Source organism: Lagopus leucura, unplaced genomic scaffold (assembly GCF_019238085.1).
Source record: "Lagopus leucura isolate 7727_CA_CO unplaced genomic scaffold, USGS_WTPT01 Super-Scaffold_1, whole genome shotgun sequence".
NCBI lineage: Eukaryota > Metazoa > Chordata > Aves > Galliformes > Phasianidae > Lagopus > Lagopus leucura.
Window position 1 is genome coordinate 9,487,961 of NW_024962250.1, and position 15,016 is coordinate 9,502,976.

Sequence of the window (15,016 nt, forward strand, 5' to 3'; positions counted from 1 at the left end):
CAAAACTCATTTTGCTAGTAGTCTGCTTGACTGAGCATTTACTGCATTTATTACTACACACTGAGTACGTAGTCAAAACCAGTAAGTGTTTCAAGTGATGACTATGCGCCTAGTTTTCATAAAAAAAATCTCATTAAAAGTAACTAGAAGTACTTGTGTGTTTGCAATTCACTTCACAGACCTTTATTAGCAAACCTAAACCTTCTAAAAATTCATTTCCTAATGTGATTTGAGTTTCCCCAAACAAGAGCCTATTCAATTTCATTTTACAGAAAGTAATTGTTCTAAATACTGAATATCTTAAGGCCTCTATGGTACTTCAAGATAGTTAAGAGCAAGCTCAACAACCTGTGACACAATATGCATTATTTTAGCTAAAAATAGATAAGATTAATTTTAACACAGAAATTTGAGAGATGACTGCCCACTGTCTGATACCTGCATCATCTACTGAATTATGAACTTATTTCCTTTTCATTAACTTCTTCCAGAAAATTTGTCAATAAAAGGGAAAGAACAGACAGTTAGTTTGCAAACTCTGGCAAAGTAACAAATCTGGAGTTCATGAACTTAAGAATTTTTAAACAAAACTGAAGCAACAGAACCACATGGTACAGCTGAACTTTAGAATTAATCTTTAATTCATTCCATAGATTCAGTTGCATTTTATAAATAACTACGAGCAGATTTAACTTCAACTGTGATGAACAATATGCCCTCGCAGCCAAAGGGGCCAACTATGTCCTGAGGTGCACCAGGGACAGCACAGCTAGCTGCTCAAAGGTAGGGACTGTCCCAATTCAATCGGCATTGGTGCAGTCTCACCTTGAGTACTGTGTGTACTTTTGAGCTACTGCACATAAGCTGTTTAAAAAAACAGCACAATGTGTCCACAGGATGGTAACAAACGTGATGAAGCAATCACAGGACATCATCAAAGAGGCTCAACTGAAGACATTTGATTTTTTCCAACTTACAGAAGACCTAACAGATGACCTCATTGCTGTCTATATTTTCTTCGTGAGAGGGAGCATAGAGGGAGGTGCTCATTTGTGCATTGGTGACAGGACAGAAGAGAATGGTTTAACGCTGCATTGGGGAAAATTTAGACTGGAATTTAAGAAAGGAAGAATTTGTTATACTGAGAGGATGAAAAAGGCACTGGAACAACCTCCCAAGGCAAGTGTTCGTGACGCCAAGGCTGTCGGTCTCAAAGAAGCATTTGGGCAGTGCTTGTAGATATACAGTTTAATTCTTAGACTGCCCTGTGCAGAGTCAGGAGTTGGACTCAATCCTCACAGGTCCCTTCTATCTCAGGATATTTTATGATTCTATGGCTGTAAAAGTGAAACAAAGCTAACTTGTACATAACTGTCTTTGTGTTAATCTACAGCGTTGTGTAAGTTCACCTAAAAGGGGTAATAAATTTTAAACAGCTCTAAGTGGGTTAATTCACTCATTTGTTGTAAACATGGTATAAGTTTTCAAGAGTACTTGTGAATTAAGGGCTTCCACTTCATTTCCTTTCATTACATCTTCATACTCATTAATTCAATTCTGGCAAAAACCTAAAGTGAATTAGTGGCAGAGACAAGAAAAGAAACTAGCAGACCAGCTTACAGCCTGATCTAAAAAGCACATCACATTGCCTTCCTGTCAAAATAATAGATGTCATATATAATATACACACCCCATTAGAGGCCTTTTTCTTTGCTTTCCATTCATCTAGCTGAGCCTTTGTCTTTGCATCAACTTTTACTAGTAGTTTCTTCTCTCCTATCTGGAGGTCATGGAGTAGTCTCAGTGCCCGTAGTGTGGATTCAGGTTCTTTGTATTCACAAAATCCAAAGGCTGAAATGGATGATTAAAATGAGAAGCAAATGTGTTAAAGCTCTATAGGCAATTATCTTTGTTTAAACAAACAAGTATTATGTTTTGAATCAAACTATGAACATAGATACTCCTCTACTTAAAACAAAGATACAGAAAGATAACTAATTGCATTAACTTTTGATATAAGGAATAGCCTCATGAATTAAGTCAAAGCAACGCACAACACTATAGTTTGTAAAGCATTTTAAATGATCTTAGCTAATAAATGTAGCCTATACAAAGAGACATCTCAGATTTGCAACTGTCTGAAGATCAAGGACATCATTCAACAGTACAGCATTAATCTAGAGCATTTCACAACAGTTACAGAAAGTTGTGAGGGAAAAAAACATTGTGAAAATTAAATAATCATATATGAGAGATGAAAAAACAATTGTTATATATTATTATAGTATTAAATTATAAGAAATATTAAAATAGAAAAATGTAGGAAAACATTAACAGAAGAATAGCCCTAATTGTTTCATACATCCAATGGACAAAGATTATAGGGGAAACAAAATCAGTACAATCTGGGGATAGGGATGAAAAACTTTTAATAAGGAAAGCTTCCTGTTAAGGAGGTTAAGAATGATACACAGTGATGAAAATGACTACTAATAACACTGCCCTGGAACACTGCCACTCCCTTGGAACTTAAGTGAGGGCTGGTAACTATCTCTCAAATGCTCTATAAACACCTGATTTAGTCTCAGAAAAGTGAACACTGTCCCCTCAAATACAGTTTTACATTTAATCTTTTGTAATTTTGTTTTTTTTTTCTCTGTGTTGATTTCAAGGACAGAAAACTCTAACTCTATATGAGGAAGAATAAAACAATATTGAACTGTTAAAAGATATTAAATACAATAACTATTAAAATAACAGCATGTCAAACATTTCAAAATCTGCCAAGTAATAAAAACACTACTTTGATCAGAGATCTTGAAAAGCGTGAACATTACCTTGAAGTTTTCCAGACGCCCCTTGCACTCTCTTCCAACTCAAAACCAAGCCACATTTCTGCATTAAAGATATTAAAGATATGTTTGAGTATTTTGTTTGAAACATAAAAAAAAGCTAACACTTGGTGCACACAAAGATAAGTGAAAAGAATAAGCTCTACTAAAAACAAGCCATGTCTATATTCACTGACACACACAGCAAAAAAAAAATTACTCTTCCCTTATTTACCAGCTATAAGGTCAAACCCACTGGACTGCTAATCCAGGGAGTACGACCAACTCTGTGTTTAGTTTCAACTTCACTACTCACAACTTTATTTATTAGCCAGGGATTAAATCAACAGGCAGCCCACCACACTTACTGCTAGAAGCTGCCGTATGAGCATGTCCGAGGCCTTCTCAGAAATGTTGCCCACAAAAACGGTGGTCGTGGGACCGCTGTTTTCATCGTTTTCTTTGTTCTTTAAGCCAGGGTGATCTTTCCTCACTCCTAAGTGTTTTCCAACCATAGACACTGTGGTAGGAACTAATACCTAGGAAGAGGAGGAGAGAATATAAAATAAAGCACTGCTGTTGTTTTTGTCCCCCTTGCCCCTATTTAAATTTTTAAAAACAAAACAGGACAGACATGAATTTGAAAATTCTCCCTTTATATGACCCTTGGTTAAGTTTACAGCGAGTAAACAATAAACATTACATGTTTCAATATTCATACAACATCAAGAGAATGTCATTTTTTGTAAAAATAGACAGAAAAAAGGTATAGCTGAACATGGCTACTGGAAGTTACAGTACGCATGGTGAGCATACAGTAATATTAAACATCATTTGTTTTACACATTACTCATTTGTGACGTGAGTCACTGGAAGCTGAAGCACTGCACCTAACAGTGTGCTGGATGCTTAAAAAAAAAAAAAAAAGCTGCAAGCAGAACAGTAACTCTGATTTAAGTCTCAAAAGGCTTCAGTGGACATATGACAGGTCTTAAAAGCTTTCAGAGCAAATAAACACTACTTGTTTAGTTGGAAGGTACACAGCTCATAGCCAGTTGCTTTCAGTTAAGTAGCAACTACTTGCAGAACAAACTGTACAGAGACAGACACAAACATCTGTTCCAAACTGCTGCACATCTTCCACTAAAGTAAGATTAGATATGCACTGAGCTTCTCCTCTCAAAAGTCCTTCTAAATGTGTCAGCTTCAATAATGTTATCAGGAAAGTGAACAACATATTTGTTCCAGCATTTTTCTGCTGAACACCACTGGTTACCACAAACATATCTTTCTCTAACAGATAATGCAAACTATTAAAAAAAAAAAAAAAAAAAAAAAAAAATCAGTATTTTGGGGAGATTTCTTATGCAAAATCACTAAAATGCTAATTCACCTACAGGTCAATAAATAGCTTTTATACTTTAATTAGCACAATAATTGAAATAAAGATTAAAAACTTCCTTTTGCAGTATGTCTTTTTAATGAAATAGTTCAGAAGACAAAAAAAAACCTGTTGAAATCTATGCATGAAACTCATCCTCATGTAACACTTACAGTTGGAGCAGGAGCCATAATGCCCATCGGCACAGGAATCATGGGGGTCCCTGAGAAAGACAAGACATAATATTAATCTGTCCAGTTAAGAATACTGATAAACACAGATGAATTGCTTGCAGTCATGATTACTAAACCAGACAGCAATTTTGGTGACATGAGAATTTTAGAGTATTGATTACCAGTAATTCCTTAAGCACTCAAGCACTGCCTTTGCACACTTGCAGAGCATGAATGTCCTGACCACTTTTAACACATTCTCATTTTAGCCTCGTTCTTCACAAACAAACATATTTTAAAAGCATATTCAAACAGCAATAGCTCAAGAAGATTAATGAGGTTGAGAATTCTATAGACAAAAAAGCATCCTAAGTCCAAAAGTAATCTCATTCCTTACTTGCTCAGTTCCAACAACATAATCAATACTTCATACTGTTTGGGGCTGAGGTTCAATAGCATGAAGCCTGCTGGCATTCTTTATTGTTTATGAAATAGCTTAATAAAGGTTGCATCAAAAAAAATAAAACAAAACAATTCAGAAGCACACTATCTTATTAATTATTGAGCTTAAGTCCTTTAAATTCTAATTAACACCACTATTTAACAGTGTGAAATTATATGCAATATCCTTCTATCCCCCACAATACTCACTGATGGCTTTAAACACTATCATCTTAGCTAATACCTAGTCATAATAAATGCTGTTTACCTTTACATACCAACTGCTCAGAGAAGAGCAAATACCTGACTTGAGTTTTGAAGCAGCTTCTTGGCAAGGAAAGAATTTACTCTCTGAGATACTCCAAATGTAAAGGCTTGCATGGAACGTGATGAGAAAGACCAAAAAATGCCATTTGCTAAATGCTCACAATTCAGGAGGATAGGGGGTTTAACAACAGACATAATAAGGAAGTAGCACTTTTACACAGCTGGTAATGACCTGCTGGAATTTGGAACAAGAAGTGACAGTCAAGACAGTATTAACATGTTCAAAAAGCATAAAAATGCTGAAGAATGGTTGAGACCAGAAGCAGACAAAGGAAGTGCAAAAAGATGACACTCTAACATCCTCAATTTATCAGTTGTGGAGACTTCAGTTTCAGACATGAAAAGCAGACAGGTACATGCATACATCTAATTCCACAGCTCAGACAAAATATCTGGCCATATGGCCTGCTGATGTGACCTCAAAGAACGTTTCTTATCTATGGAAAGACATTTAAGCTTTATAACTCGTACCTGATTTTCACAGCAGACAAGAAATACTAAATCACCTCCCTTTTGAGTCTTTCACATTTCAAGATGGAAATGCGAGTGGAAATGCAAAACACTCTTCCCGCCTTCATTTTTGAACAAGCACACTGTTCTAGCAGACTTACTTTTACAGTTGGATAATTAATTTTTTTTGTTGTTGCTGAGCACTTAGTTAAACCTATTTTAATTGCAATTTTACACATGGAATAACTTTAGAGTAGACTTCCAAAAGGTCACGGTGGCATTTTCAAGTCTATTCATACACTTAGGCTGAGAAATTAAGTTCATATCTTTTAAGAGGCAGAAGAGGTTTAGGAGGTGGTGACACACTGGAACAGGTTGCCCAAGGAGGCAGTGGATGCCCCATCCCTGGAGGCATTCGAGACCAGGCTGGATGTGGCTCTGGGCAGCCTGGTCTGGTGGCTGGCAACCCTGCACATAGCAGAGGGGTTGAAACTGGATGATTATTGCGACCCTTTTCAACCCAGGCCGTTCTGTGATTCTATGATGCTAACTCAACAGGTAAGCAAGTCATACTTCTACTGCAAAGAGAAAAATTAAGCTCCCTCCTAAAACCAGGCTCCTCCAATTCACAGTCTATTTGGATTATTAGTACTGAAAACAAGACAATTTTTATAAAAATTCAAATAGCAACTGCATAAAAATTGTGCATAAACTGTGTATGTTAAGAAGCAAGTGTTTAGAACAGAAATGTAAAATATTTTTCAGAAAGCTGTTTTTAAAAGCATCTGATTTTTCATACAAAACTACATAAATCAAAACTAATAAAGATAAGAGGTACAGTTTTAAAATTCAGCCTGAAGTCTTTGATGTTGACTAATCAACAACTCTACCTTTAGCAAAAAAACAGAATCTCGTGGATATAAGAGGAAGAAGAAAAAAAAAAGAACCAACCCATTAGTAAGGCCTATCACGATGAATGAGCGTGCACAAACCATTTCTGCATTCAGCCATCTGGTTTTTGAAAGCCTTTATTGTCTAGAAACTTGTGCACAACACAGCTCAAGACCATACAGACAGAAATTATTTTCTGTTGCCTTTCTGTTATGAATTTTAAAGGGATAATTCTCTGAAGTATTCCTCTCTACACCCCCCTGTCCAGACTCCTGACACTGTTATCTATACTGGCAACATATAGAAAAAATTAAAAGGTGGTCCCAGATCATAAATTAAAGTTTCAACAAACACACTCATCAAAAAGGAAAAACTGACCTTGAAGATGAAGAAGGAAAAAAAAAATAGAATTAGTTTTGGGAAGATTCTAAGGAATGAGCAACACAACTAAGATAGCAAGACGTGTGGAAGAAAGTATGTAAGAAGAAAACACAAAGAAATGATATTTCTGAGGTGGATTTATAAGAAAAAAAAACAGAAAACAACGTAAGAAGGTGAAGCTTCTCTGAAAGTTATTCCTATATTTTCACACTGTGCATATTTGGTGTAGACAAGTGCTTCCAAAAGCTATTACAATGGCTTATTTGAAAGTAGTCAAAACCTGCACACTGCCAAAGAAGTGACTCTTAAAACACCTAACAAAAATGACAATCTAGCTTCAGGTTTAAACAAAAGAACAGTAAAATACCAGTAAAACCGGTATTACATCTATCAGATTGATTTCTGGTCAGAAGTAAGCAGACAGTGCAGACCAAACAGAGTTTGTGCACCTGCCACATTGTGTAGCTAAACTAGAGACACGATTGCAATGCACACAAATCAATGTTACTGAAATACAATTAAACACAGTAACTTCTGGAAAATAGCAGCTTATAACAATCGGGAATTTCTTTCTGCAACAGCTTCATATACTACCAACTTACCAGGAGGCACAGGTGGAGGAAAGCCAGGAAACTGTGGAGGTGGAATCCCAGGGGGAAGAGTTGGGATTCCCATTGGAGGGCGATTCAAATGAGGTGGGAAAGACATTCTTACAGAAGCAATCTGTCAAAAGGACAGCAAAGGAAAATTGTATTAGTTGGTCAAGATAAATCACAAAAGCAGTACAAATGATACATATCTAATGACTTTCGAGCTTTATATGGACATTCACCTACAAATTAAAACTATTTTTAACAATAACTTAGGGAAAAGTTTCCTCTAATACAAGTATTCTTTACCAACAAAAAAGCACTGAAAAAAAACCACCAGAACCATTATGTGCCTCTTCATACCAATGTTTTACAAAGAATGTGAACTAAACAGCATTTAATGGCATGCATGCTGTTTCTTCAAAATGAAGCTTTTTTTCTTTGCAGTATCTAAAAGCAGAAGCAAGCTTGGAATGCCCTCTTCAATAAGGCAAGTAGTTCTCCAGAACAAGAAACGATCATACACAATACAACCACAGCACAATTTCATAGAAAGAACTGGGGAATCCTCAGGTACAGCACCGACAGGAATTGAAGGTAACAACACAGACACTGGAGAAAACCCCAGGCTCCAGAATGGAGGCAGTTAAACACTTGGAAGAAGGTCCTCTGATCTATTTGTAACTTCCCAGCTCACAGACCTTTTAGAGTTCATCATGGAGGATAGCCTGGGAGCCGAGGGCCAATGTGCTATCATAGAGAATAGAACATTTAACATTGTTTTTCTACTCAGACAGTTACTGTTACACAGATATTACTGACCCTACAACAGACACCACCCAGTAAGACGCAAGATCACTCTTAGCAAAACCAATGCTCTCGCTTCCAATATTTAACCAGCAACCTTACACAGTTAAGTCTTGGCTTTCACTCCTGAAGACCAGAAGGAGCACTGGTTGCCGACACCCACAGCTGGTCATACAGTTTAAATCTCTGTCGCTACCCTTGTTAAAACACACTAAATTACTCAGCAGTAACTTCTCATGCCTGTATTTTGTCATGAGCACATAGGGACATCCATACCATGCAGAGGAAGCTCTGAAACTTCAAATGCCCTGGATTATATACACAGAAGTCATGAAGAGTAGCAGATAAGAGCCCAGCGAGCTTCCCATGTACACATCTATGTTACCTAAAAGACTGAGCAGTACTGTAGGCTGCAGTGCAGTTTGTATTCCAAACAGGCAAACGCAAGTCAGAACCAATGACAGAAGGCCTTGAGAACAAGAATTACAATGAACAAAATGCTGATAACTAAAGCAGATCTGTAGATGGGATGATGCATACCTGGTTTCCTATCACTGAACACAAACCAGGAGATGAGTTTGCTAGATACAAACGTGACTTCACACATGTATAAAGAGCAAGTGCCTAATGATAATCTTAAATAGTAGAAGTAAGAGCTAGTATCAGTACTTTACCATAATAGCAGATGCAATTAAAAGAGCTCAAAAAGAAGATAACCCTGTAGCAAAACCACATTCCCAAAGAGCTGATAAACAGCTGTGAGGGACAAGTGCATACAGCCTACTGGAGAAGACTTGAGAGAAACCTGGATGTTCTTGCTCATATCTTTGGAACTGCAGAAATTATTTATTCGAGCACAAGAGCACACCTGTGACCCCATAGCACAATTTGCCTGAAGATGTATTGCTTCAGCCACAAGAGGTTTGCAATGACTGCATTCATTAATTGGCCCCAGAAAGCATTCATCTGCATCACACCAAGAGAAAAGACACACTCCTTTTACACAAGGTCTCTAAGATGGTACGAGAAGGTAAGAAACAAGATGGCAAATCTTTCCTCCACATTCCATACAATGTGAAAATGTTGTTTATAGACTGAAGAGTCTACGTGCCAGCAGGTTCTCCTCTATAATGTGAAGCTTGGATGGCATGGAACAGTCTAGAACTCCCATACTATTCATCTTTGTATCACTACACTATGCTGTTTCAACAAGAACAGCAAATAAAACAGCAAAATCTGTCAAGAGTCCCAGAAAGGCAGGAAATTAGGATCTTCAAGGCCCATCCTTGTCCTTAGTGTTTATCTATATTTCAGTTGATAGGGAACTAGACAAAAATTCAAAGCAGTTTTGGAACAGGATGCCAGAGTAATTATCTTGCTGGTCAGACATTCCAAAGTGGCCACAGTAAAGTTATGCAATTTGAGGTCCACAGGACATAAATGAGAGGTCTGCTAAACAAACAAAAATAACTGAGAAAGGAATTTTCCAAGCTGCCAGTAGGTGCAGTCCCTCTTCTTGCTCTAATAAGCACTTTATTTAAGACACCATTTTAGGGAAGCATAAAAAAGCCTAGGGAATAAGAAGTGAAAAAGTTCTTTGAATTAAGAAGTGCTGAAATGTACTGAGCTTAATGGACATCTCCCATGTGCACAGGCAGAGGGCTTTTTCTTCAAGTTTTTACTGAAATCAAAAAGCAAAGAGACAGACAAGTAATTATTACTACACAAAAGTAACAGCAGCAAGCAGAGATCAAATGTAGTCTTTCAGTCACCTAGTCAGGTGGATGCGAAACATACAGTTGTCTGCAGGGTTTCATTTTACTTGAAGCACTCTTTTTCCCCCCCCAATATCTGTATGGTTATTTTGACAACAGCTAGCAAGACATTCTGCTGCTGCCTTAAATCTTGCATGATCCACTGCTAGCACCTCTGCTGCCTGGGACACTGATGCAGAGAAAACCTTGGCCTGTTTCCTGCTGCTGTTATGTACCCACTAACATGAAATCAGCAGACAAAACAACTTAGTTCAGATTCCATTGGAAAAACTTTGTGACTCAGTGGGAACCAAGACTTAAACTGCTCATTGAAGACACAAGAGATCCAGATGTGAGAATAAGATGTAACCTAACTCTTGCAGCAGACAAGAAGCTGTAACGAAGGGAAGGAAGAAGCACATTTTCGCTGCAAATAGCTGCAGCACAAGGGCTACATATTCTGCTCCAGCATGTAGAGGAGACTTGCGTTCATAAGGAACTACAAGCTATGGCTTGAGCATGGAATGAGACTCCAAGCTAGATCCAGGGAGAGCAGTGGTACAAATCTCAGTACCTCTCTCTTAGAGACTGTCCTAAACCCCACAGGCACAGCACAGTTACCACTGCCTGGTGTACTTTCTGTGGTGACCTTCACATTTCCTCTAAAATATTAAAATATTCAAGTAAGGAATTGAAGTCTTGGAATCCTTAAAATCTTGGTTGACTTACAGAGGTATGAGCTCATGTAAAGTCAGGTGTATAAAACAACTATGAAGAAGCAGCAGCACTTTAAGGGAGACATCAATTTATATGAATCTTGCATCAGCAAGAAGGGCACTACAACACGGGGTCTGCTAGGTTAGATGGAGCTGAGACCTCAAAGCTCCCACTACACTTTGAGGAGGTCCAAAAAACTGCAGGTGAAAATGTAAGTTTTCAATATGTTTTCATATGGAAAGAATACAGTTCATTCACTACTATGGTATAAGGTGATATGACAAAAGGCTTCCCAAGTGAAGACGATTGTGAGTCTTATTCAAACAGCACACTCCTGATCTCAGTTAACAAAGTAATGTAGCAGCACTCTGTTACACTTGGACAATTTTTATAAGCTGCAAATTAACAATGCCGTGGACAGCAAAACATCTGAGCTTACTCTAAGCAGACCCAGATAAAATCCTGCCTGGCTCCTTAACTAAGGCAGGCTCTACACAAGCACAGCTACAGTGCTCCAGAAGGAGCTCAGCTGCTTTCATTCAGTGCTCTTCCAGTTACTGAGTCCTGATGGAACCACACACTGACTGCAGTCCACAGCACCAACCTTCTGAAACACAGAGTGCAAAAATGCCCTCATGGTCCAAAGGTTTGGTAAAACCTCCTGAGACTTATTAATTCTGAGTGTTCTGCCCATGAGCCTGAGCTCTGCTGGGCAGCCACATGCCAGCTCTGAGGCATGCAATGAAATGTCCAGGGCAGAGGACTGGGGCTATGCCGGGCTTCTGTCCGGGGCTACACAGAGCTCAGAGGTACCGTGAAACAAGAGTCGCTATCATTCAAGTACTGCTGCCCCATGCATTATCTGTAACTCCTAAATTTGCTGATAAAAGGAGAGTAACCACAAGTAGATAGCATTGCAAACATATATTTTTTTTAAATATAGCATTTTTTTAAACATATTTCTGGTTTCTTCTATTTTTTTCTGGTAAGAGAGTGAGGAGATACATCATATGCTGAACACAAGTTTAGTGAAAGACACTGGCAACTACTGCATTTAGAAGTGGCAGCTGTACCACCTGCTCAGCAGCATCTTAATTTCACCCAGCACACAATTCACCTCCCTAGTGTTTATAACTGTGTTAACACATCATCACTTTCATTGAAAACCTGTAAAATATTTTCATTGCTTTCAGAAGTTGCTCCTCATGAAATAGTTGTAACATCTACTGTTTGACTACCAACTAAACAAAGCTAAAATCAATCACAGAAATCCTAAATAAAGCAAAAACAAAATTAATGCACTTCAAGACTTTACACCAAGTCATACCGAGATACTGCCTAATCCCTCAAACAGGGGGATAGTAAACAAAAAACATGCCTAAAGAAATTTAAACAAAGTCCAGCTTTGATTAAAATCTTAACTTCCAGATGATTAAGAGAGCCGTGACAAAATCCAGGCTTGTTGCATAACAGCATGCTACGTAGTAACACCCTGAGTCACTAAGGTATTTGACCCCAATGTTTCACCGAACATTCCTATACAATTTTTTTTTCTATTCTCTACTCTGTGTTGCTGCCTGCGTGTAAATTTATAACAAAGTATTTTACACATTTTATGGCAGGACAGGTGGAGCTGAGCAGCACACTTTCAAAAACAACTGGAGAAAACATACACAGCAAACCAGCCTACTGAAGTCACTACTTCCGCACTAACTTCCACTTCTAACATCAGTCTTCACACGGTGTGGACTTTTAAGCCACTCCATCATAAAAATAATTCCAAAATAAAAATGAACTTTAACAGTTCGTCACTCATCGGAAATACTGCCTATATTACTGCATCTCAGAAAGGTCCCTAAAAATGAAGGCTCCCTTCCTTCAAGCTATCAGATTCTTTAAGTGATGATGCTCAGCACTTTCTTATAAAGCTTTACAGTTTTCTCCAAAATTACCTTGAGGCTAAGCAATGCATCAGTGGAAAATGTAACAGACATGTCAAGTTAGAAAATCACTATATTTCTTTTCTCTCAATATTTGTTTCCAAACAAAACTAGTACTTGCGTAAGCCTGTGCACTGGAAATGATATAAAAAGATCACTGTAATACGTTAAGTTGGAAACCAAATTACTGTAAAATACAAACTGAAAAAGCAACTTGCTTACCTGAAACAAAGCCTCAGTCTGAAAGCTCCTTACCCAGAGCTCTACTAATCACACCATCAGAATTTTTAACCTTGGATTTCATTTTTAATTCTGAGCTCGTATTAAGCTCTTGTCAGTAAAATAAATGGCCTTCCATCTTCACTTTGCTATTGACTGTTCCCAAAAGACAAACAAGGCTGGGACATTGCTACGCGTAAGGGAACGTTAAGAGACAGAAGTGAGAAATGTGAAGCAGCGTGCAAAGCAGCTCCTCCACAGGAGAAGGAAGAAAACAGCCAGTGCTTCCCTACTCAAGCTGTTCTGGGCCACCTTTGGTAAACGCTGATGCAATACCAGTAGCAATGCCTTGCCACTTTACACACGAATAAATAAAGATCTGTGTGCAGTCATCTTAAGTAGAACAGACCAAGAACGACAGAAGTTTAAGATTCTATTTCCTGTGAGGCCATGTAAGATCTGTCACTTAAAAAAAAAAAAAACAAAAAAAAAAACTAGTTCTGTTCAGGATGTTGCTAGTCTGCATTTTAATAAACAAAAAAGAGAAACAAACACGAACAAAACAGTCAAACTTCAGGCAGAAGAAGGGCTTTCCCCACTAAGGAAGGAAAAAAAAAAAAAACTAAACATGAAAAGAACGCGCCTATCTGCACAACACAGGTGGTATCACGGGCTCAGCCCGCTTGTCTCGAGCACAGGCTGACACGTGCGGTGAGATGACCGCCACGGGCCGCGCTCGGGACGTTACCCTCCGTGCCGCGACGCCGCCGAAAAGCGCTTTCTCGCACGAAGTGGCACCGACGAACGAAGCCACAGTGGACCGGGGCGGCCAGGAGCGGGCCGGGGGCACCTTCGGGCGCAGCCACGGGCTCGCTCCCTCTCGCCTTCCGCCGGGCCGGCGGTCCCGCCGCGGCCGCGGGGGACGGAAGGCCCCGCACGCCTCCTGGGCGGGAGAGGAAACGAAGGGCCCCGCCGCCGCTCCGCGAGCGCCTCCACGAGGCCGCTCTCGTTCCCAACCTCGGTGCCGGACCCGCGCCGCCTTCCCGCCGAGGAGCGGCCGCGGTCCAAAGAGCAGAAGGGCAGCGCGGCGGCGCGAGTCAGGCCCGGCCCCGGAGGCGCCTCCTCTCAGCGGGCGGCCGAGGCGCCGCCACCACCTTCCCACCCCCTTCCGGCCGCCGCGGCCCCATGTCGCTCACCCTCCCTCGCTGTGGGGCAGGAGCCGCGTTCGGAGTGCCGCCGCGGCCCCTCCGAGAGGCGCGGGCCTGGGATGGCGCGGGGAGAAGCCGCTAGGCCGCCGGAGGCCGGGCTGGAGGGCCCGAGGCGCCGCTAGGCCGCGAGCACACCGCGCCGAGCCGCCTCCGCCGCGCTGCGCGGGGTCATGTGACCCTCCCCTTCCGGCACTGGCCCGACCTGCACCGCGCCTCTCCACAATAGAGACGGGCTCGCCAGAGCGCCCCCTCCTTCCGGGCCTAGATAGCGAGGCGCCTAACCACAGAGATGCAGTGGCTAGAAGGTCGGCGTGAGGGAAACGGCGCCTGTGCGGTCGCCATCTTTGCTAAGGGGTTGGCACCGCGGCGGCCTGACCTAGCGTGGAGCTCTGCCATCTTGAGGTCAGGCAGAGGCGCTTCGAGGTCCCGAGAGCTTCCGCCGGCGGGAACCGCCATTTGCGAGCTTCCGCGCTCGGCTGTGAGCGAGGCGTGACGGCGGTCGTGCCGGCTGCACCCGTGGGCGCGCGTTTTGGGTGCGTTACGGTGTAGCCAACGTTAGGGGCCTGCAAAGAAAAGCAGTCTTACGAAGTACGTAGGCGTAACGATATATGGAAGGCTGTACCTCACCTGAAAAGATTTATAACGAGCACAAAGAGCAGGTGCTCTAGGATGCTGTATTCTCGATAAAAAGAAAAAAAAAGTCTCTGTGCTGTATGGCAACTCGGCTTGTCTGGTGGATTTTCCCGACTTACCTCCCACATTCAAACTGCATTAGAAAACTTAAAATTGTACACCTCCCCTCCAGATCATGCAGCTGCTGACGCAGGTGGTTGCACATGGAAAGAGCAAGCAGCTGTGAATGGAAGAAAGGCAGTCTGGAAGGTGATTACAATGTGGGTCAAAACA

At 40.7% G+C, this 15,016-nt stretch overlaps 1 protein-coding gene across 3 annotated transcripts in view; it reads right to left on the reverse strand.

Annotated features, from left to right (window-relative positions):
- RBM25 (RNA binding motif protein 25) overlaps positions 1–14,196 on the reverse strand; it is a 33,081-nt gene extending 18,885 nt beyond the window's left edge. For 2 of the 3 annotated variants that reach the window (XM_042864030.1, XM_042864014.1), the window contains exons 1-6: positions 14,099–14,196; positions 7,478–7,598; positions 4,386–4,435; positions 3,200–3,370; positions 2,838–2,895; positions 1,691–1,851 (exon numbers count right to left, since the gene is read on the reverse strand). In XM_042864030.1, coding sequence (XP_042719964.1) covers positions 1,691–1,851; positions 2,838–2,895; positions 3,200–3,370; positions 4,386–4,435; positions 7,478–7,583 — 546 coding nt within the window. In that variant the 5' untranslated portion in view covers positions 7,584–7,598; positions 14,099–14,196. Of the gene's footprint in view, positions 1–1,690; positions 1,852–2,837; positions 2,896–3,199; positions 3,371–4,385; positions 4,436–7,477; positions 7,599–13,650; positions 13,670–14,098 lie in introns of those variants that run through there. The other variant, XM_042864022.1, reaches the window with a different exon arrangement.
- Positions 14,197–15,016: the final 820 nt, after the last annotated feature.